Source organism: Acartia tonsa, chromosome 1 (assembly GCF_053477335.1).
Source record: "Acartia tonsa isolate MP-2025a chromosome 1, ASM5347733v1, whole genome shotgun sequence".
In the NCBI taxonomy this organism is placed as follows: domain Eukaryota; kingdom Metazoa; phylum Arthropoda; class Copepoda; order Calanoida; family Acartiidae; genus Acartia; species Acartia tonsa.
This window is the reverse complement of record NC_137260.1, coordinates 21,504,159-21,525,599: the sequence shown is the minus strand read 5'-3', so window position 1 is coordinate 21,525,599 and position 21,441 is coordinate 21,504,159. Positions and strand designations below refer to the sequence as shown.

Genomic DNA, 21,441 nt, shown 5'->3' with positions numbered 1-21,441 from the left:
TCTGAAAAAGAATATTATGCTTTTAATTGTTTTGGTATCTTAAAAATATGAATACAATCACAAATAAGAATGAATGATTTTATATTATAATAAGCAATAATGTCATAAAAATAAAATATTTTTTTTGTAGTATTATAATATTTTTTATATTTACAAATCTTTTAGTTTTCTGTAAAGACAATAAATAAATGAAATATTTGCATGCATACTATACACTAGTGGCTGTCCTCTTAACCCATTGGATCAACAAGGTATAGGAAATAAAAGTTGTTCAACTTTATTTTGCCGGGATCCTCTTTAGAAGATAGGTAGCATATCCTTCCAGTAAAATGGTAGAAAAAAACATAATATGAAGCAAAAAAAATCTTCGATGGAAAGAAGTACAAAATTAGTCCAGCGGATAGCAAGATTTTTAAAGAATACTAGAAATTTTAATAAAAAACAAAATTTAAGTGCTAGACAAAGAAGTTTGTAAAAGCAAATTATTTTTAGTGTAATTTTTTGACTAAATAGTATATATGATGGGACATCAAATACAAAATACATACATTTTTTAACGGAAATAATTTTACAAATTAAATAATACACAATTAATTATGCTTAAGCTTAAATGTGAGTTTAAATAAGGGAAAAGTTTAAACTGTGAAGTCTAAAATAATACAATTCTTAATGACTTAACATAATTTAAACATGAAATTTAAAAAGATACACTTAAAACATAAATTTACACTAAACTCAAACAAATCCCTGAACAAGTATGGAAAAATTTCTTACATCTAAGGCTTTGTTAACATCAAACTGCTTTTAAATAGGTGGCAGGGGTGTATATTCTGCATGGGATCTCTGATGAAGGAAGATCTCGATCATAACTATTTTCGGATGTCTTCAAACTAGATTCACCCCCTCTCACCTCCTCTCTTTCTGCATTCCCTTTGAACTGGATGGTTCTGGATTATCTATTCCAAAACTTGTTAGCGATAAGGTGTTTATACAAGTGCGCCAATGTTTTTTTTTTATAAAATTGTTAAAAAATGACATCTGTTTGGTTTTCCTTTGCAATTAAGCTTTTTTTAGGTACAGGGAAGGTTTTTAACTATTTTGGGAGAGCCTATCTCCACCTTCCCAATTTAAAATCACACCCGCAAATTTTTTTTCTGAATATTTCTTATTAAAACTCAAATTAAAAAGTAGAAGGGCGGTTGACTTATCCCCCTCCCACCTTAAGAACACCTAGAGGCTTCTTGGGGGCGTCCGTTGCCCCTAGTCTTTCTTAAAATAAAAGCTATGTCTTGCATTTTTTTTTCAATTAGGTGTTTGATCACGAATTTCATATGGTAAAAATATTTTTCTTATTTAATTGTTATCCTAATAAGATAAAAGTTATGCTTGAAAATTGTTTTAATAGCTATTATTATATGTTGCATTTTTAGATAAACGTGAGAATTGCGTTCAGAATTTGCGTCATTTGCGTCATTTCTATTTTCAGATTTTTATTACCCGTCATCGGATCTCTGGCTGAAAGAGGGGGGGGGGGGGGAATAAACAATATTTGTTATGGGGTAAAAAATAAAAAAATAGGAAAATATGTTGGAGGGGTAATAGGATGAATAAAATAAAGAGTGCTGAAAACATAACCCACCCACCCCCCCCCGTCCTTGGGGAAAAAAAATAGTGGTGAAGAAAAATGAATCTTGTGCAGAATATACATCCCTGACAGGTGGGTTTCACTTTTTTGTGGGTTTTTTAAATACATACGAACTAAAATGTTGAGGGAATGCCCATTTAAAAAAAAACTATAATTATATATCATGCTGAATTATTTTGTCGTCTTCTCTTGTAGTATATATAACTAAAGAAGACTAGATTTTAAACAGGCTAAATTAGCTCCAGAACTCTGAAAAAAGCATTGGTATTATTATTATCTTAAAGTAATATTTATATCGTATATAAAATCTATAGAATATTAAATATAATTCAATTTTCCGCCAGTCAAAATTGATTTTCTTACATTTTTCATGTAATTGGCATTTGTTTGATTTCAAGAATAATTTATTTTACACTCCAATTCTGTTTAAAAGTTATTTGAGGAAAAGTATACCTGAATATCTGCTTGTATCTCTGGATCCCAACGGAAATTTAAAATGGAGGCGGGGACTAGCCCCAGCTCCTGCAGTGTCGGGGCGGTGTCCAGCATCTTGGCGCCAGTAACTGTGTCCACCAGGTGGAAAGGCAGCGGGACCTCCAGGTTGTCAGCTACAAAGTCCAGCACTGCAGAAAGTTGTTCGTATACGCTAAACGTACCCTGGAAGGAAATATTAATGTTTATAATATTATTAAATTATCAAAAAAAAAAACTTTCTCCCAAAAAAACTTTATGTTCTAAATGTACAATATTCTAAATGTATGTACCTAAACGTGTTACATTTAATAATGTCTCCAAAAAAAAAGCATAAAAAACTTGAAAAATTATATACAAGAATACATATTTTTAATTTTCACAAAATGAAAAGATTACTGTCATTCCGTCTACTGACATACAAACCCCATAAAACATCATACTAGAATTATTTTCTAATACTTTTTGCCGAGAAAATTGTTAAAAACTATGAAACACCCAAAAACAGACAAACTTTTAGGAGCCCAAAATTTTAGAGCCATACAAAAATAATAAAGCAACATAAATGTAGAATTTGAGGTAAAGGTAAAAAATAAATGCTTTTCTGGAAAAAAGCATTAAAAGTATTAACGAACCTGTAACAAATATCCATCAGGAAATCTAATTCTAACAACGCAATATCTATATTTTCTTCTTCCAATCATGGCCTCTTTTTCTCGCATGGCCTAGAATATCAAATTTAATATTTATAGTTAACAAATATTATATTTTAATTATGGAAAGAGCTCATTATCGATTTAAATCATAAATATTTCAATTCGTCAAATTGTAGACTTTTGAAGACATTGATTTATTTTACCATTAACCGTTGACTCGATTTTGAAATTATAGCAATTAGGGTTATTTTTTTTTGATGCGCAGTTACTAGGGTAAAGCGGGGCGATCTCTGTATTGGGGCGAAGTCTTTATTTTTTTTACACACCTTCATTAAATGACATTTTTCTCCATGTTCTAATCGACTGACAGAAAAAAACATAAAATCAAAAATTGTTTCTTATTAAATTGCCTACAAAAAAGTATAAAATAAAAATTTTAGGGTACTTATTGGGTCTCAAAGTCGGACGACAAAATTTTTTTTTTTTTAATTTTTTTGCTTCGGTCGGGAAAACGGTAAGTTGGACAAAAACTGGTAAGAGCTAAAGCTTAGACGTCTTCAGAAGACTTAATAAGAATCTAATGGGCTATCCATTTCCGTTTAAAACTTTAAGGAAGCTTGTATAGTATTTTCTCGAAATAATTTGTGCATACTCTTTATTACATTTAGCAACTTTTACCTTAAGGGCATGCTATAATAAAATCAATACGTCATCGATTTTTTGAAGCTTGAAAATGCCCTACCGACTTCGCCTCGAGGCGGGGCGAAGTCTGTGCCGTTTTTGAGATCAATTTTGACAAACTTCCCAAGGTCCTAGGTTTACGTCCTTTTAGGACCTGATCGACTTTTACGAGATCTTTCTACTGGTCCCTTTTAAAAAAATAATTTTTACGATTTGCAGGTTCAAAAAACCGAAAAAGGCACAGTGTTCGCCCCGCTTTACCCTATGTATTTAACCAGTCCATCTGTATGCTTGTCCTTCAAAATATAATCTATTTGTGGAATATGCTACCTAACTGGTAGTTGATTGTTCTTTTTCTAGACTTTTCTAGGCACAATTGACCTTTCTATACCTGTGTTCTTAACATAGATTCTCTTTCCAAAGAGTCAGCTTTGCTTTGCAGCTCAGTTTTGACTTCAGCTGCAGTTACAGAGAAAAAATCCGAAGGCAAAGAGCCAATACCACGTCCAGCGCTTTCACTTCCTATAAAAGATCAATTAAAAATATGATGCTTTTCCAAATTGCCTTTTGAGCATAGATAATCACCCCCTACATATTTTTTAAATAAATTAAAAAACAGGGTTAGTATTTCAGAGGGGGTTCGTATGTTCATGGTAGCTTTTGATAGGTTAGGTGTTTTCCCCCGCAGGGTCTAACTCTAGAAATAGAAGAAAATCTACTGTAAAAATATGACGAAACGTACCTAAAGACCGTTATCACGAAAGGGACTATACCCGTATTTTTGCCTATGCCTAATCCCAATATAGGTCCAACCCCAAACGTAGGAGTCTCAAACGTCGTAGTGGACAAACGTAGGAGTCCCAAACGCAGGAGTGGACAAACGTAGGAGTGGGACAAACGTAGGAGTCCCAAACGCAGGAGTGGACAAACGTAGGAGTGGGACAAACGTCGGAGTGGACAAACGTAGGAGTGGACATTGCTTATGTAAAACCTAGGAGTGTCCGCAATTTTAATAATTTTGAATTTTTTTATACCCCTGTCGACAAAATAATGACTATGGCCGCAGCGCTTGGCCCCCTAGCCTGCCTAGCCGCAGCGCTCGGCCCCCTGGCCTATAACCTAACCTAACCTAACTAAGAAAAATAACGGGACCATTTTGTATAAAAAAAAAAAAATTCAAAAAAATCAAAATTCAAAAAAATTCAAAATTGAAAAAAAAATTGTTGGGACTCCTGTGTTTGTCCACTCCGACGTTTGTCCCAAAAATCCTGAGTTTGTCCACTCCGACGTTTGTCCCACTCATGCATTTGACCCACTTCGACGTTTGGGACTCCTGCATTTGTCCACTCCGATGTTTTTCAACTCCTACGTTTGGAGTGGAACCCCAATATACCCTAACCTAACCTAAAAATAAATATTGATATTAAATATAAAAAAAAGTTAACCTAGAGGGTAAGGATAGGACAATTAATTAGAATCCAATAATCCCAGAGACAGATGCAATATTTATTAAGATTTTTAGGGTTACTAGAAAGTTACCAACAACCAAACAAGGGTTCAACCCTTCACGGATTAATACGACAAACAGACGATAACTAAACCCTGTTACCTTTTTCTTGTGTTTTAATCTACCTGGTTTGATTACAATTATTCCTCTATCAAGTTCTGCAGTCAAAGGCTCACAACTTCTTAAAGAATCCTGAAAATTAAGATCTCAGAAAGAGCTGTATTACATATAATATTTAATTGGAGGATTTGTAAATCTTTATTATTGTACCAAGGTAAAGAGGGGACATTGGGCTGATTATTACACTAGTCCCAAGAGTTTTTAAAAAAAGTTTTCTTATTCGATGGCTTAAAAACTTTGGGGACTTTTTATCAAATTTTGATTTGTTGGCTTATTAAGTTGAGTGTATAAACGTTTAAACCACTAAATTTTGTGTATCATCATTGGGGATTTACATTGTACATGCATATATCTGCCATAGTCTTATCCCTTTAGATCCCTGATTATACCTGCAACATAGTAAGATGTTCTAGATCCGCATGTTCTGGCAGGATCCAGAATTCCTCTTCGTTTCCATCATTCCCAGTCAGCATTTCCAGCTAAAATAGATTACTTCTTAACGTGTAAATTCATCCATCCATTCTATAAATATTTAGAAACTATAAAAATATTACATTAGAACCATGAAATATGAACTTGGTATGAAGATTAAGGAAAGTATTTTTTTTAAATTTTCCCTGGACCAAAAAACTTCTTGAAAAAAACCATCTCTTTTATGGATTTTTAGATTACGTTAGTTCAAATATGGGTCAGGAGATCCCCGTTGGGTTATTAACCATGCCAAGTAAGAGCTCTTTGCAACGGCACAAGAGAGATTAAAATGGGTGACCTGAAATCCACAGTCTCGGATAAATTCTTCTGTTCCCTCAAGACTAGCTACTCTTTCTTGGAATGCCTAGAGAAAATTTTTGTTGTTGTTATCTTTATTTTAAGGTCGAAATACCCTTCTTATTTAAAAGTAACAAAATTTATGTCTGTCTGTGTAGCGAAAGGTCTCTCTAACTGCTTAACTGATATGGTTCTCAAAGTTTGGAGTGAAACTATTTTAGGGAAGGGTACCTCCAGCCTGTTAAGAAAAATATGCAATGCAAGAAAAAAAAGTATTTTCAAACGTTTCTTTTTTAAAATCAAAATTAAAAGAAGAGGGTTACTTCACCTAGAGTTCCACTTGACGCCTTTAGGGGCGTATCCGCTAGTGAATGGTAAAGAAGTCTCTCAGTGTTGTAAAATTTAAAACTTGAAATAGAAGTAAATTTATTACCTTATTGCTTTTTCTAATTTTCCTGTATTTTGGTTCTGACGGGTTTTGAAGAATATTATCCAGATATTTACATAAAGTATCAACACATGTTTCCACTCTTTCTCTAAAATATTATTTGATATGTAAGTTAAACCTATTCAATAAGCTTTAATAAGATGTTCTTTTTGATTTTCATTAGTTTAGGGAGAAAATAAGAGTATGAATGGGTTGATTTGAAGTAGATGGTCCCCTGATTTTGCAAAAAAACTTTTAATGTGGATCTTTCACTTAAAATAAACACAAAATGAAAAACGAATTAAAGGGCAACACTTTATCAATATGTAAAAAAAGCCTTCAAAGTAGAGCACACTGAATATGAAGTAATGTTACCACTCCTATCATATAACATCAACATCTATATTATACTTAAGACTTTTTTTATTGCCAGAGGGCTTAGCTAATATTTGATTTTATCGTTCTTGTTAATTTTCAAAATAAGGTAAATCTTACTTTGGATTGTTACAAGTATGAATGATTAGAGTTGCAGTTAATCCTCTCTCTTGTTCAAGTTGACTGTACAGAAACTCTCGAATTTTAGCCTTCATCTCTTCCTTAGGGTACACGGAGTCCCCTATTAGAGGGCATCTAAAAAAATTATACTTCTAATAGGTACCAAATATTCATGTTCGTTTTATCCTTATATAAAAGTAACAGTATGCCTGTGTGTAGCGTAGGATCTAGATAACATCTAAACCGATATGGTTCTCATTTACAGTGTAGCTTCTCATAGCCTGTCCAGGTAAGGTTTATATCTATTTTAAGGCAGGGTGCCACCAACCTCCCAAAGGAAATCGCCAAAAATACCAAAAAATAATTATGAAGTCCCACAAGGCGGTACCACTGTAAAAAAACTGGTTTCACTTCCTACAATGTTTCCGAAACTTTTTCTTTTCAAAATTACAATTGAAAGTAGGGGGAGGGGTGACTTCTATGTATATACATACTATAAAAATATTTAAATTAGTAAAACATTTGTTTTACCTGAAATAAACGCCCTGTGCTGCCAGATGACCAGAAGTTTCCTGAACAACTTCCTCTTTTTCACCATAAACACTCTTGAGTTTGTTTATTTCTGCTTCAGTTGCCTTCTCTTTCTCCAGTTCTAATCTAGCTTGCTCCTTTATTATAACAAAAATAATTGAGGATTTTGTTGCGTGTGTGAATTCAAAATATATCATTTCAATCATTACGTATCGAGACATGTAGCATTTTTTGCTACATAGAACTCATCATCTTTATAATGTAGGAGAAAAAAAATACAATCTAAATAGAATTTCCTTAGGCCTACAAAAATATTAAAGGCAAAATTGTATGTAATAGGTAGGTACTCCTTACAATATATTCTTAAACAAGAAACAATAATGAGCTTTATAACTTACTACGTACCTAAAGCATTGTGTATTAAGGGGGGGGGGGAAGTTTTGACACATTTGCGTAAACCAGGCACCCAGGCTTTATCTTTGGACTGAGAGGATAGGTTATTAATGATAAAATCATTCTTATATGATGAATTTCACGAAATTTTAAGATTTTTTGGATAGGCCTCCAGGTGGTCTCTGTACAGGTAAAATGAAAAAAAAATTTAAAGTTACAAATCAACTTATAAAACAAAATATGCATCTTTTTTTAATATTATTCACATATTTAAAGAAAAAAGATGCATATTTTGTTTTATAAGTTGATTTGTAACTTTAATTTTTTTTTCATTTTTACCTGTACAGAGACCACCTGGAGGCCTAGAGCTCCGAAACCTGGAGGCCTATCAAACAAAATCTTAAAACTTCGTGAAATTCATCATATAAGAATGATTTTATCATTAATAACCTATCCTCTCAGTCCAAAGATAAAGCCTAGGTGCCAGGTTTACGCAAATGTGTCAAAACTTCCCCCACCCCCCTTGGTTAATTTGGAGCATTTTATGATAAAAAATAGTAATTTAGCTTATCCCAATTAGTTTTACCTTAATCAAAGCTCTTTGTCTATTCTTGAGATACTCCTCAGATCCAATGGCAGGCTTACTGGTAGCAGCTGCCATCCTGTTGAGTGCAGCTGCTCCAGCCTGCTGGGCAGAAGTGCTTGGATGCTGTCGCTCCTGCCTTGCTGCAGCTGCGGCGGCTTGCTGCTGTCTACTGCTGCCACTGCCTCCTTAAATTAATAAAAACCTATGCAAAACCATATAAAAAAACAATAGCAAAAGCAAAAGATAAGAGAGATGTCATGGCACTTTTTCATACGGGAAGGAGAGGAGCAGAAAGAAACTTCACCAAACAGTTACCTGCGGAAGGATCTCCAAGCTTATGACCACCTCCAGCAAGCTTAAACTTGGCCTCAGTCTTCTTTTTCTTGAAAAAATCTTTAATGGCAGACATCTTGGTTTTTATTGATTGATTGAATAACTGAGGATAATTCCATGAATTAAAAAAAATAATTGCATTAACCAGTCTAATAATTTCTTCCTGTTACAAATATAAACAGATACGTATAAAATTTTATAGCTATTAAAGATATTCAATGCATTTTAAACACTTAAAAGGTAGAAAATGTTATTTCATTTGTAACTTTCATGGAACTATACCTTTCTCTTGTATATAAAAATTTCTGAACTAGCACTGAATGATTTTCCCTTTTTAATCACTTGAATTTAAAGTCCATCTCCTTGGGAAGTTTCAGATCAGAATAACCGTCTCTGATTTCTTCAAAGTTTCTTAATCTTTTGTCAGAGCCACCTTGCATAAACTGACTTCGGATCCTTTATATTTCAAAGATTATTAACCTTTTCTTGAGAAGGAGATATTTTATCTGAGGAAAAACAATTTTAACTCTGTAGAAATAATATTAATATAATTTACGGAATTGTATGTATAGTGTATACCTTACCTATATAATATTGACATAAAAAGCTTTATTGTTAAATGTAGAGAAAGTTAATGTTACAATACTATTCAAACTAAATCTTATTTTGATTTAAGAGGAGGTAATGAGAGGAAAAGAACATGCATAAGTTACAGACGCTTATGACTTTTATTATATTAATATTCGTGAAGTGAAAAATTGTCTGTAATACAATGCTATACATTATTTTTAGTATGACTGAGAATCGGTTCTAATCCAACGGATATTAATCGGATTCGAAGCAATACTGGAAAAAATGCATAGGTAATAATAATCTTTCCTTTGACCATAGACCCACCAGGCCAGAGTGAGAAGCAAACAGTTACCAAGAATAATAATAAAGAACTCCCTAAAATAAAGAATATCTATTCATTTATAAGCAATTTGCTTAGTGACTAACTAAACAGTTAAAAAATGATTGTGTAACTGTGAATGTATTTTATCAAACTAACATGTTTGCTTATTATTGATTTTTATTTTTCTATTCGTAGAAAAAAGTTTATAATACGATACGCTACATGACTTTTTAGTATGACAAGACCCGGTTCTTATCCAGCGGATATTAATCGGAAAATGTTTTAGGTACTAAGATAATAATATAAAATATTTACCAAATCAATTTAGACTGGAATTTTGACAGCTGTAACCAATCAAGAGCAGTATGATAGGACTGAGCAGTAGCCTCCTCGTATTTTTGATATTCTCCCTCCTCTAGCAAATATTTGAGGGAACTCTCGATTACCCTACATAAATTGTATTTTAGACATTGGCAAAGTATTCGGTAGGTCTATTTTAAAATATACTTAATATATTTACAAATTGGTGATGCAAAAAATACAACTTAAATAAGATCTTTTCTATAGTAAATTGGCTTCATTCGTGTAATTTAGATATCCTTACAAAAATCAACTATGTACATTTGACACTTACATATTATCATTAATAGGATAAAATGTACTTTACTACAATCTTTTGCAGTGATAATAGTTTATCTTTAAAAGAACTATCTTTTAGCAGAAATTTTAATAATCATTGTTTTTATATGATTTTATATATATTGCCAATTAAGGATAACACATACCCTAAAAGAAATGCTGCAAGTGGTACAAGGGCCAAATCCACAAACTTGTTATAAACTCCTGTTCCTAATTCAATAACCAAATATATAATTTGTTAAAATCTGTTCATTAGCATTAGATACCTATTTCAGTGAAAGCGACATTTAATGGAAAAAAATCGACGACGTAAATCTTGGGTTGGTTTTAGGCTTTTTTTTCCCCAAAACTCCTCCACCCATTCAAATACTAAGTCCCTGGATACTAAGAAAATAGCCACCCATGATAAATAATATGAATATAAAAAAGGTATAGAACTAATTCATTATGACAGGTTTCATGTGTATGAAGTAATAACTTAACTTTCCCATCTTTAGAAAAGCCATATCTATTATATAAAGTATTAAGCGTTTTTTGTCTGTCCCGAAGGATCTCGCTAACCGCTGAACCAATTTAGTCTCCTTTACAGTGAAGCTTCTTATAGGTCCTGGGAAGGTTTTAAACTATTTTTGGGGAGGGTGTCTACACCCCCCCCCCACAAAAAAAATCAAATTTAAAATGGGATGAGGACGACTTTTCCCCCTCCTACCTTAAGTGCACCTAGAGGCTTCTAGGGGGCGTAGCCGCTAGTTAGTAATAAAACTGTTTAATTAAAGTATAATAATCTATGTCATACCTGTTTCAGAGAGACCGTCAATAATAGCCAACAAACTATCACTTATAAATGTATTATTATATCTTAGTAGCTCTGGTAACCATTCCATAGCATTTTCTGAAAGTAAAAAAATATCATGGCACTTGATTTTAACAGACATTATACAATACAAAAAACGGTGCTTTCGCGCAAAGTGCCTGTAGAGCCTAATTAACTCCCATTCCTTGTTCAAAACAAAAAAATGGGGGGTGATAGTTTTATTACCTAGTAGTATAGTACCTAATATGACCTAAGCTGATATAAAGATGAAAAACTATCCCTTTCCCTCTCCTTTCTTAATTTATTTTATTTCATAAATCTATTGTAAAATCCATAGAGGCGTCAGTCACAGCCATTTAAATAATAGGTAGGTATTAAACATTTATCACAGTTCTGATTGAATTATTAAAGAGCAACTGTACATTTTCCGATTTGTCTCCGAATCCAATTCCGCTGGATCCGAGCCATACTTAAAAATCATGTATCGTATCATATTATAGAGAATTCAAAAGGCAATTTCTTGTTCCAGACATCACATTTCTGTAAATCTTCCCAAATACCATTGGATTTTTTAGATGAAATAAACCCGTTTTTGTTTGATATCTTCAAATTGGTAATTTGTGATCACAATAAGAGCAGCTAGCTAAACTGCCCAAATGGTCATAAGATGATCATAAAATGAGGAGCTAGCCGCTAAAGAGTCACTTATCCAGTCAGCTCCATAGGCTAAACTCTCATGTGCATCGTACCTGCAACAAAAAGAAAATTGTTAAACGAGTAATAAGAAATGTCGTTGGCTGTTTTGATAGAATTATTCTTACATCCTAATATCAATTTTGATATTAAATTAGAAAATAATACACATAATTAAAATATTTTATCTTCCCGCAGCCAAACATTGAATTATTTTTTTTTGTACAAAAAGAAGACGTTCTTATTTCCTGTAGACCTGTCCCTTATACATTCTGTTTCATGAATTATTTTTACATAATATTATGTTTACCTACATTAAAGGTTTACTTGGATCTTAAACCAGATTATCATGTACTCTACTGAAGTGAAACTTGTAGCTGGCTAAAATAACTATGCCCCATCCACCCCCTTTACCCTTGCAACTGGGTAAACAAACTGACAAATAAGAGATAATCATTATTCATATATGCAACCTAAATTGACGACCATTTTTACCCGTCATAATATCGTATATTCTACATCCATTAAAAGATACATATTTGACATTATTAATAAAAAAGATCTACTGAATGATAAATGTATAAAATACCTTGTAACAACTTGTTTATTATCCACAATACAAAAACCACCGTGCATAGCTCCTATTAATAGTCTACCATCCGAGGATCTTTGCTTTATTCTCCATACGCCTCCACCTACCTTAATAATATCAAAAAAACTTTTATATTTAGATTAAAACAAGGATGATAACATTCATAATTAGCGAAGCACAAAAAGATTATGAATGAACAATAGGACATAATGGGTTATGGAGCTTTTAAGTGATCATAAAATAGTGAAAGAGGGAGAATATGTGATTATTAAACAATAGAAAATCACGAAACCTTCAGAGAAGAAAAACATATTTGTCTTTTGTAGCAAGACCTTCAGACGGACTAAGTAAGTTGTATACTAGATGCTTTTTGTTCATGGGGTATCCTCACAAAATAAAAATCATGACGGCCTATCTGAAATTGAAGCAGATATAAATAGATATCTCCCATTACATGAAGTTGGGCGGATTAACAACTTCGACAAATCAAACCTTTGAATATATAAAAATCCCTATATAATGTAATACATATACAAATACCTCTAAACTCTCAATTTCATATTTAAGATGTCTTTCATCCCACCATCTCAGCTTCTCGTCATAACTTCCTTTAAAAATCGAGACTTGTTTTTTTGTGAAAAAATATAATAAGAAAAATAATTCGAAAGCACGTAAAAATTAAAAAATCAATCCATCACTATACTATCTTTTTTTTTATTTACATTAATATTTATGTGATTAAATATTTTACCATGCATTTATCATATTATGCTGTTCATGAACAAATATATATTCTGTTTGTGTAGTCATGAAAGCCATGAAACTAAAATCTAACCTGTAATAATTTGATTTTGTTTTAATTTGTCTGAGATCATAGCTGTAACTCCCATAGTATGACTCTTACTATTTTTCTTACTAACACAATCAGGTACTCGCAAGTCATAACTGTGAAAACTAAAACAATGGTGCTCATAAACTAAACGCGTAGGCAATGATGTATTTTTTTTAACAGTTGATTCCCCTAAAGATTCATGTACTAATATGGTATAGTTAATCTTATAAGCAACAATTTTGTTTTATCAGAGATACATTTTTAATTTAATTTCTTATGTTACTTAATTTTACATAATTTAATTGATTAAAATTTCGACATTTAGAAAATTAACAATGATATTTTATGCGTAGTATTTCTATAAGTAGTCCATAAGCAGGTAAATAATAGTGTGTCCATATGCGGCATCTTTCACTTAAAGCAATTCTTAAGTGATCATGAACGATTTTTCTTTTGTTGCTTAGATATCAAGAGATCTGCTGCTCTAAAATTGATTATGTTTGTTTGTGAAGTTTCTTGAACGCATTTCTAAGGTTGTTGTCAAAATTGCTTATTAACTAAGAAACTTATTGCTTACCAGCAATCATCAGCTCCAGAAAATATGATATTTTCATCCCAAGCAGAAAAACAACAAGTCCAGGCTTCGTATCCATGCAATCTGTACTCATTTATCACTAAATTATACAAGAATTATCAGGAAGAACAGGGATAATGGACTAAAATCAATCTGATCCCCAAAGTTTTAAACAGGTTGTCTTATTCGTTGACTTTAAAAATTCATATCATTCTCCGTCCCATTATTTAAAACATTTTAATTACACTAATATCAAAGGGAAGATAATTTTTATCTTTTATATACCTGTCCCTTAGATATACCACACTTTTCTGGGATCTTGCTGAGTCAAGTATCAACTGTTGGGAATATCAAAGGATGACTCCATGCAAAATTTGAGCCGGATCCGGCCAAAACCGGCCGTGAATTTTATGAAAAACCGGTTTTTTCCGGTTTTTAGGGGGTATCCGTAAATCGATTCAGCTGGAGCAAAACCGGTTAGAGGTACAAAAAATTTTACTTTACATGAAATTTAGCCAATGCAATTGCCTACAAAAATGTACTTCATCATCAACTTGATTGGACAACTCTTTCCCCTCCTAAATGTCCATTAAAACCTCGGAAACGGTAAAAATCGCCAAAAATCACGCCTTCGGCGGCAAATAACGGCTAAACGGTCAGCCGGAGGCGAATGAAACATAAATAAAGAAATGTCTGCTTTAAAAAGTTGTTCAACATCAAAGAGATGCTTGAAGTCTCTAAAACGACTCCTTCCCCTCCTTTAAGGGGAAAAACTGAAAAAACGTGATTTTTAAAAGTATGCCCACTTCGTGGGTGTGGGGGGCACTGAACCCGTCACCCCAGGGTCACCAAATATAAAGTCTAGGCGGCCCACAATGCTGAATTTTTACCAAGTGAAAGTCTTGTGTCATTATCTCTTATGAGAAAAAAGTTATTAATTAATTTAAATTTCAAATTGTGATTTTTTGATGGATTTCTTTGATGAAATGACAGGCTGGTCAATTTTTAGGCCATTTTTTGCTGTTTTCGGCCCACCACGCCCAAACGGTTTGAGAAAATCTCACGGGATCTTTTGCCCGACCTAAGCCTGGTTATTAGTAAGGTCTAAGAAAAAAAAAATCCCGGATCGGATGAAGCACGACGTCACTGCGCGCCGTCAAAAATCGCTGGTCGGCTCATTTTGCCCCCTCAAACCCTCACCTCGTGCCATTTTTCTGTGTAAAGATTATAATTATAATCTTTTGCATAAGTCTGTTTTTTTTTCCTAGACCTCACAAATAACCAGACTTAGGTTGGGCAAAAGGTCACGTGAGATTATCTCAAACCGTTTGGGCGTGATGGCCCAAAAACCGCAAAAAATGGCCTAAAAATTGACCGGCCTGTCATTTCATCAAAGAAATCCATCAAAAAATCACAATTTGAAATTTTAATTAATTAATAACTTTTTTCTCATAAGAGATAATGACACAAGACTTTCACTTGGTAAAAATTCAGCATTGTGGGCCGCCTAGACTTTATATTTGGTGACCCTGGGGTGACGGGTTCAGTGCCCCTCACACCCACGAAGTGGGCATACTTTTAAAAATCACGTTTTTTCAGTTTTTCCCCTTAAAGGAGGGGAAGGAGTCGTTTTAGAGACTTCAAGCATCTCTTTGATGTTGAACAACTTTTTAAAGCAGACATTTCTTTATTTATGTTTCATTCGCCTCCGGCTGACCGTTTAGCCGTTTTTTGCCACCGAAGGCATGATTTTTGGCGATTTTTACCGTTTCCGAGGTTTTAATGGACATTTAGGAGGGGAAAGAGTTGTCCAATCAAGTTGATGATGAAGTACATTTTTGTAGGCAATTACATTGGCTAAATTTCATGTGAAGTAAAAATTTTTGTACCTCTAACCGGTTTTGCTCCAGCTGAATCGATTTACAGATACCCCCTAAAAACCGGAAAAAAACGGTTTTTCATAAAATTCACGGCCGGTTTTGGCCGGATCCGGCTCAAATTTTGCATGGAGTCATCCTTTGATATTCCCAACAGTTGATACTTGACTCAGCAAGATCCCAGAAAAGTGTGGTATATCTACTGTCCCTCCATCCCAGACCAAAAAAGAAATTATTTACCTTTGACAGAATCATTTGGATCAACAACCAATATCTTTCCTTTAGAATCACTGAAACAATTATATATTAGGATTATATTAAAGACATTGATGTGTAGGGTAAAGCGGGGCGATCTCGGTTTTGAGGTGAAGTCGGTATTTTTTTGACCACCTTCATTAAATGACATTTTTTTCCATGTTCTAATCGACTGACAGAAAAAAACATAAAATCAAATTTGTTCCTTATTAAATTGCCTACAAAAAAGTATAAAATGAAATTTTTGTGAGATGAATTTTTAGGGTACTTATTGGGTCTTAAAGTCGGACGACAAAAAAAAATTTTTTCGATTTTTTTGCTTCGGTCGGAAAAACGGTAAGTTGGCGAAAAACTGGTAAGAGCTAGAGCTTAGACGTCTTCAGGGGACTTATTAAGAATCTAATAGGCTATCCATTTCCGTTTAAAACTTTAAAAAAGCTTGTATAGTTTTTTCTTAAATCGACTAAAAGTGAAGCGGGGCGAATTCGGTTTTTTCACTTTTTATACTAACTTTTTCAATTTTATATAAAAAAGTGAAATTTTCGAGAAAAAAAGTCAAATTTCTCGTACTTAGAAAAAATTTATTTTTTTTTTGTAGAAAAAATTGTCCGATCTTCATAATTTTTTTTGTGAATGCTCTTTATTACATTTAGCAACTTTAACCTTTAGGGCATGCTGTAATTAAATCCATATGTCATAGGTTTTTTGAAGCTGGAAAATCGACCACAGATTTTGCCAAACTTTTCTCTTTTTTTCAACTTGATTTTTTTAGGAAATTTTGCTAATAGAACTAATTTTTTTTTGGCCAAATCTATTCAAAATTGCCTGAATTTTAAGGATCAGGCCTTTAAAGTCATAAAAAGTTATTTTTTTCTAGTAGTATTTTTATGTTTTTTATAAAAAAAAATTTCGAAAAAAAAGTCAAATTTCGCGTACTTCGGAAAAATTATTTTTTTTTGGTAGAAAAAATTGACCTAACTTAATAAAAATTTTTGTGCATACTCTTTATTACATTTAGCAACTTTTACCTTTTGGGCATGCTGTAATAAAATCAATACGTCATCGATTTTTCGAAGCTTGAAAATGCCCTACCGTCTTCGCCTCAAGGCGGGGCGAAGTCGGTGCCGTTTTAGAGATCAATTTTGACAAACTTCCCAATGTCCTAGGTTTACGTCCTTTTAGGACCTGATCGACTTTTCCGAGATCTTTCTACTGGTCTTGGTCCCATTTAAAAAAAATAATTTTTACGATTTGCAGGTTCAAAAAACCGAAAAAAAGACCGAGTTCGGGGCTTTACCCTAATTGTATAAGCAGGAAAAACAATAAGTTTGTTATCTCTAGTGGCGGAAAAATGGAGGCAAAAACCCTTTAATCTTTGTCCTTTGTGTTGTGTAAATGAATATAGGATATACGAGGGACAGGGTATATTGACAAGGTAAAATATGTCGTCAATTAAGTTTACTAATATGGACCTTATTTATTGGTCAGTTCGTTCATCCAGTAAGAGGGGAGGGAATGGAGCGAAGGAGATGGTATAGTTATTTTAGCCAGCTGTGAGCAACAATTTATCAAAGTATATAAAAAATCTGGTGCAACATTATTATATCGAGTGTTGTTTAATATTTATTTAAAATCTTACCTGACCACAATCTTATCATAGTTAAGGTTCCATTCTAGGGCAAGAGCTAATCCTTCTGATATTTGTGTTTCTTCGCCTTTAAGACAATAAAACTTATTTTTACAGGAAAATAAGATCTACACTTAGTAGGGTTTAGCATAATTTAAACATATTTCCTCCTTTACACTCATTCCCTTCTCCTTTTTTATATTATCTTGTCGTTGAAAAAAAGTAGGAGAAACTTTTTTATATTATCTTGTCGTTGAAAAAAAGTAGGAGAAACTTTTTGGAGACAATTGTTTTGCTTGTCCAAGGATTTACAAATGACGAAAAAGCATTTGAAAATTCAATTAGTGGATGAAATGAAAACTATCTACCAATATGCCTTTTTTAAAATTCATTAGAAGTCTAAGTCTGACATGAACTCCAAATAGCTCTAATGAAACCAGAGTACCCCTCCCCCTCCTGATTCATAATAAACAAAATGATTTCTTACCTTTTAAAATCTTATCCACCTCATTGTAATGATAGATTGCAAGTTGACCAGAGGCATTTACAGCCGCCAACGTATCAGCTGACTTCAGATTCCACTTCAAGTCCAAAACAGCTGGACAATCAAGGGTGCAGGCTTTAGTGCAGAATTTCCCGCCGTTTTCTTCGCTAATGTGATTCGAATTCGCGCCATTTTTAGCAGCGTCTTTGGAGGAAAGTTTTTCTAAATTTTCAATGTCAACGTTGTGAATGTAAATTCTTCCAAGGCGTTGCGTTTGTGGGCTTTCAGACTCTGGATCCAATTTGTTTACCTGAAAAATAAACATCTAGAACCAATCAATAATCATAATTTTTTACTTACCTAGTTAATTTTATGAAATAATATTTTTCTTGTTGGACATTATAATATAGAAATTCTATGGTTACACAAAAAAAACTGCCCATTCAGAAAGACGTAAAAATTTGAACGACTTAAAAATTGAAATATAAATCAACATATCTTTAAAAATATTCTGTATTACAGTTTATTCTTTTTGTTATAGTTACCAAAAATATACCTGATAGGTCCCAGTAGCTAATACATTTAATTGAGGATTAAATTCACAAGAATCTGCACTATACTCTGTATCAAATCTATACAAAGTTCGGCCAATGCCAACTTTTTCATGACTGCTGTCGTCCGCCATTTTGAATTTGTCTGAGAAAATACAATAACAGGTTTTAAGTTTTATTTTAGCACATTTTTATGATTAGTTAAAACAACATAGATTTTTTGTGTGGTTATTTATCACTTTTATTTTTACATTTTAACCACATTTAACATTTTTAGATTCATTTTACATAAAACATTTTGATGATACGAGATGTAAATTAACTAGATATGACTTTATATGTTGTAAAATATTCAAATTAACTAATAACAAGCTTAAATTATAATAATAAAGGTAAAATGTAAAGAATTTTAACTATTTGATCAATTTTTAATATAACTTATAACTATTTATAAGAAAACTAATATAATCACATAATTTACTCTACGTATGTCGTGTCAAATAAAAGAAAGAATAATATAATATGAAATAAGTAGAATATGAAATTTGGCAAGAAAGGACTAAAAAAGAAAGAAACAATAAGATTTACAAACATTAATAACATCATTACAAATCACATAAAAGAGTTGAAAAACTAAGATAGCACAGAATAACATTTTCATATTATATTTTTTTCATCACCTTAGGTATTAAGTTTAACTACACATAAAATATATTTAATTTTATTATGATTATTAACCTTGAATATTACCTAATCAAACAAAAAACTCTTTCCTAATTAAGTTAGAATAAAACCACGCGCGGATAAAAATATAAAGCACCATATATACGTTAAAAACAATAGTCAATGTTAAAAAAAAATTGTATTTTGTGTATCTAGATGTAATATGAAACAGCTACGTATTGATTTTAAAAGGACCTAACATTTAAAATATTCTGAAATTCAAATTGTATATTATTATTTTATTTTTCTGTTTTTTAATGATTTAATATGTTATTTTTTATGTTTAAGAATTCTTGCTAGCCCTCAGGCGGGCCAAACCGGCGGAACCACGCGAAGTCGACTGTTGTTGCTGGGCGGGCGGCGGCTGGCCGTCCCCCATCCGCCTGTCCTCCTCGTCGTCCGAAGTGTAAGAGGCCACGGCGACCCTGGCCGACGTGGCCTGCATTAGGTCCTGGTCCGGCCCCGTCCGGTTCTCGTAAAGCAAGCAGTTTAAAGTCTCCTCGTAGATTCTTGCTTCAGGGAATTCAACCTTAAGATAAAAGTTTTATTACAAGAAAGATGGTTTCCCTCACAGTGCTAAGTCTAACACATAAAACCATAGGTACCTATGGAAATAAATTAAAAATAAAGGGGGAAGTTTTTCATTTTTTTTCTTTCTTTGGTTAGGTCAGGCTATTGCAAGATATGCAAAAAAAATTAAATTTATGGATTATGTATTTCAGAAATTATAACTGACAAAGTTACCTTAGTATTCTTTCTATCAGTGGCATAAACAATAGCTGTACAGCAGACTTCAGCTATTTTCTTACCATGACCATAGAATGTCCAGCAACATATTTCATTTGATCCTAAATTTTCGAGATAAAACAAGAATAGGTATAAAAAAAAGCTAAGCTGTTTTTGATTTCAACAATACATTTACTTCTACTCTGGCCTTTCCACTAGTGTTACCTAATATATTTTTATTTTTTTAGTTTTAGATAAAATAAGAAAAAACTTAATATTTTTGATAAAATATTAAGTTGTTAATATTTTTAGGTAAAACAGATTCCAAGCTCCAGCTTAATGAAAGATACCAAAACAGTGTCCAATCTCAGTCAGATGATTTTAACAGATTCCAAGCATTATTATTTTATGTTGTAAAAATATAATTATCTATTTGTTACTTTTGTTGTTTATTCTATTTTGATTATTAAGGGGCGTTTTTATTACAGAGAGTTTATAAACAGATTCTGGGCTTAAATCTATTTGTGCATAAAGATTCCAAGCTACATTATATTGTTTCAGGGTAGAGATGTGCGTGATGCTCGTTCTTGTTAAATAGTTGGGACACCTGTCATTTGCACTGAGCTACTACCTAAAGGTACTTTTTACAATGGTAGCAAAAATGCAAATAACGATTACGGACCTCTATTAAAAACAGAAAACATCATACTCTCTCTCTCTCTTGAAGTGAATATTGTTGAGTCACCATTCTGCGGAATAACTAAAAAGACTACAAGGACTACCTAGAGGGTAATGTCCACTAATAAATCTAGTGAGGATTTAAAAGATACCAAATCAGGCGGGGATTTGAAAGATACCAAATCAGGCGGGGATTTGAAAGATACCAAATCAGACGAGGATTTGAAAGATACCAAATCAGACGAGGATTTGAAAGATACCAAAACCGACACGGAAAGCGCGGCCGTAGGTTTAACTAAAAATTTAATAAGCCCAGAATCTAAAATGGCAGATGAAAAAGGGGGAGGAGAGAGAGAAAAATGGACAGGATATGGAAGACATGTACCTATTCCGTTTATCGAAGATTATGCGAGTTTTGACACCTGGACAAGATGTGTCACAGCATGGAGTGTAACTTCACAGATTCCAAAGAAAGAGCAGGGATACCACCTAGCTCAAGATTTACCAATTGAATCGAAAAAATACGGGCCCACCCTTCGCGAAGACGTTTATAGACATTGTCCACCGGATGAGCTTGTAAATGACGAGAAAGGAGTCCACAAAATCCTTGAATTTCTAAAAAGCCGTTTTTACGTTGATCGCGAACAAGATATTTATGACACCCATGCTAATATCAAGGTTATTCACCGTAAAAAGGGGCAGTCGTTGATGGATTATATTATAGAGTTTGATAAACTTTATACCAAAGCCAAACAATTAAAAATCCTTCCAATGGGAAAAGAATACGTCATGTGCCTAGCCCTAGATTTGATGGTTACATCCGACCTGACGTCATATGAATTTATGCTTATACAATTAGTAGCAAATT

The 21,441-nt window shown here is 32.9% G+C and overlaps 3 protein-coding genes across 9 annotated transcripts in view; all 3 read right to left on the bottom strand.

Moving 5' to 3' along the window:
* LOC145314901 (UBX domain-containing protein 6-like) lies at positions 1–9,073 on the bottom strand. 2 transcript variants are annotated; one of them, XR_013877884.1, is made up of 14 exons: positions 8,896–9,073; positions 8,596–8,716; positions 8,281–8,465; positions 7,302–7,438; positions 6,771–6,905; positions 6,282–6,384; positions 5,850–5,915; positions 5,470–5,559; positions 5,086–5,152; positions 3,845–3,975; positions 2,752–2,841; positions 2,099–2,302; positions 1,756–1,894; positions 1–801 (listed from the first exon to the last, which is right to left on the bottom strand). XR_013877884.1 is itself a non-coding variant. In XM_080154981.1 (13 exons), exons 2-13 carry the CDS (start codon positions 8,687–8,689, stop codon positions 1,850–1,852), a joined length of 1,347 nt encoding a protein of 448 aa, XP_080011107.1. In that variant the 5' UTR covers positions 8,690–8,716; positions 8,896–9,073; the 3' UTR covers positions 1–1,849. The 2 variants fall into 2 exon arrangements, 1 of the variants encoding a protein (XP_080011107.1); XM_080154981.1 differs by having other exon boundaries at positions 1–1,894.
* Positions 9,074–11,035: 1,962 nt separating this feature from the next.
* Positions 11,036–18,584, bottom strand: LOC145314914 (diphthine methyltransferase homolog). The gene is made up of 9 exons (XM_080154994.1): positions 18,452–18,584; positions 17,899–18,205; positions 17,424–17,499; positions 15,770–15,819; positions 13,656–13,752; positions 13,082–13,200; positions 12,787–12,854; positions 12,244–12,353; positions 11,036–11,710 (listed from the first exon to the last, which is right to left on the bottom strand). The coding sequence occupies exons 1-9, from the start codon at positions 18,578–18,580 to the stop codon at positions 11,605–11,607; spliced, it is 1,062 nt and encodes a 353-aa protein (XP_080011120.1). The 5' UTR covers positions 18,581–18,584; the 3' UTR covers positions 11,036–11,604.
* A 2-nt stretch (positions 18,585–18,586) lies between these two features.
* LOC145314924 (BTB/POZ domain-containing adapter for CUL3-mediated RhoA degradation protein 3) overlaps positions 18,587–21,441 on the bottom strand; it is a 15,070-nt gene continuing 12,215 nt past the window's right edge. The window contains exons 7-9 of one of the 6 annotated variants that reach the window (XR_013877887.1): positions 19,914–20,017; positions 19,365–19,698; positions 18,587–19,196 (exon numbers count right to left, since the gene is read on the bottom strand). Coding sequence is in view for 1 of the 6 variants with exons in the window: in XM_080155003.1 (XP_080011129.1) it covers positions 19,453–19,698; positions 19,914–20,017 (350 nt within the window). In the remaining 5 variants the exon portion in view is untranslated. Of the gene's footprint in view, positions 19,699–19,913; positions 20,018–21,441 lie in introns of all 6 variants that reach the window. The other 5 variants (XR_013877888.1, XR_013877889.1, XR_013877890.1 and 2 more) reach the window with 5 other exon arrangements.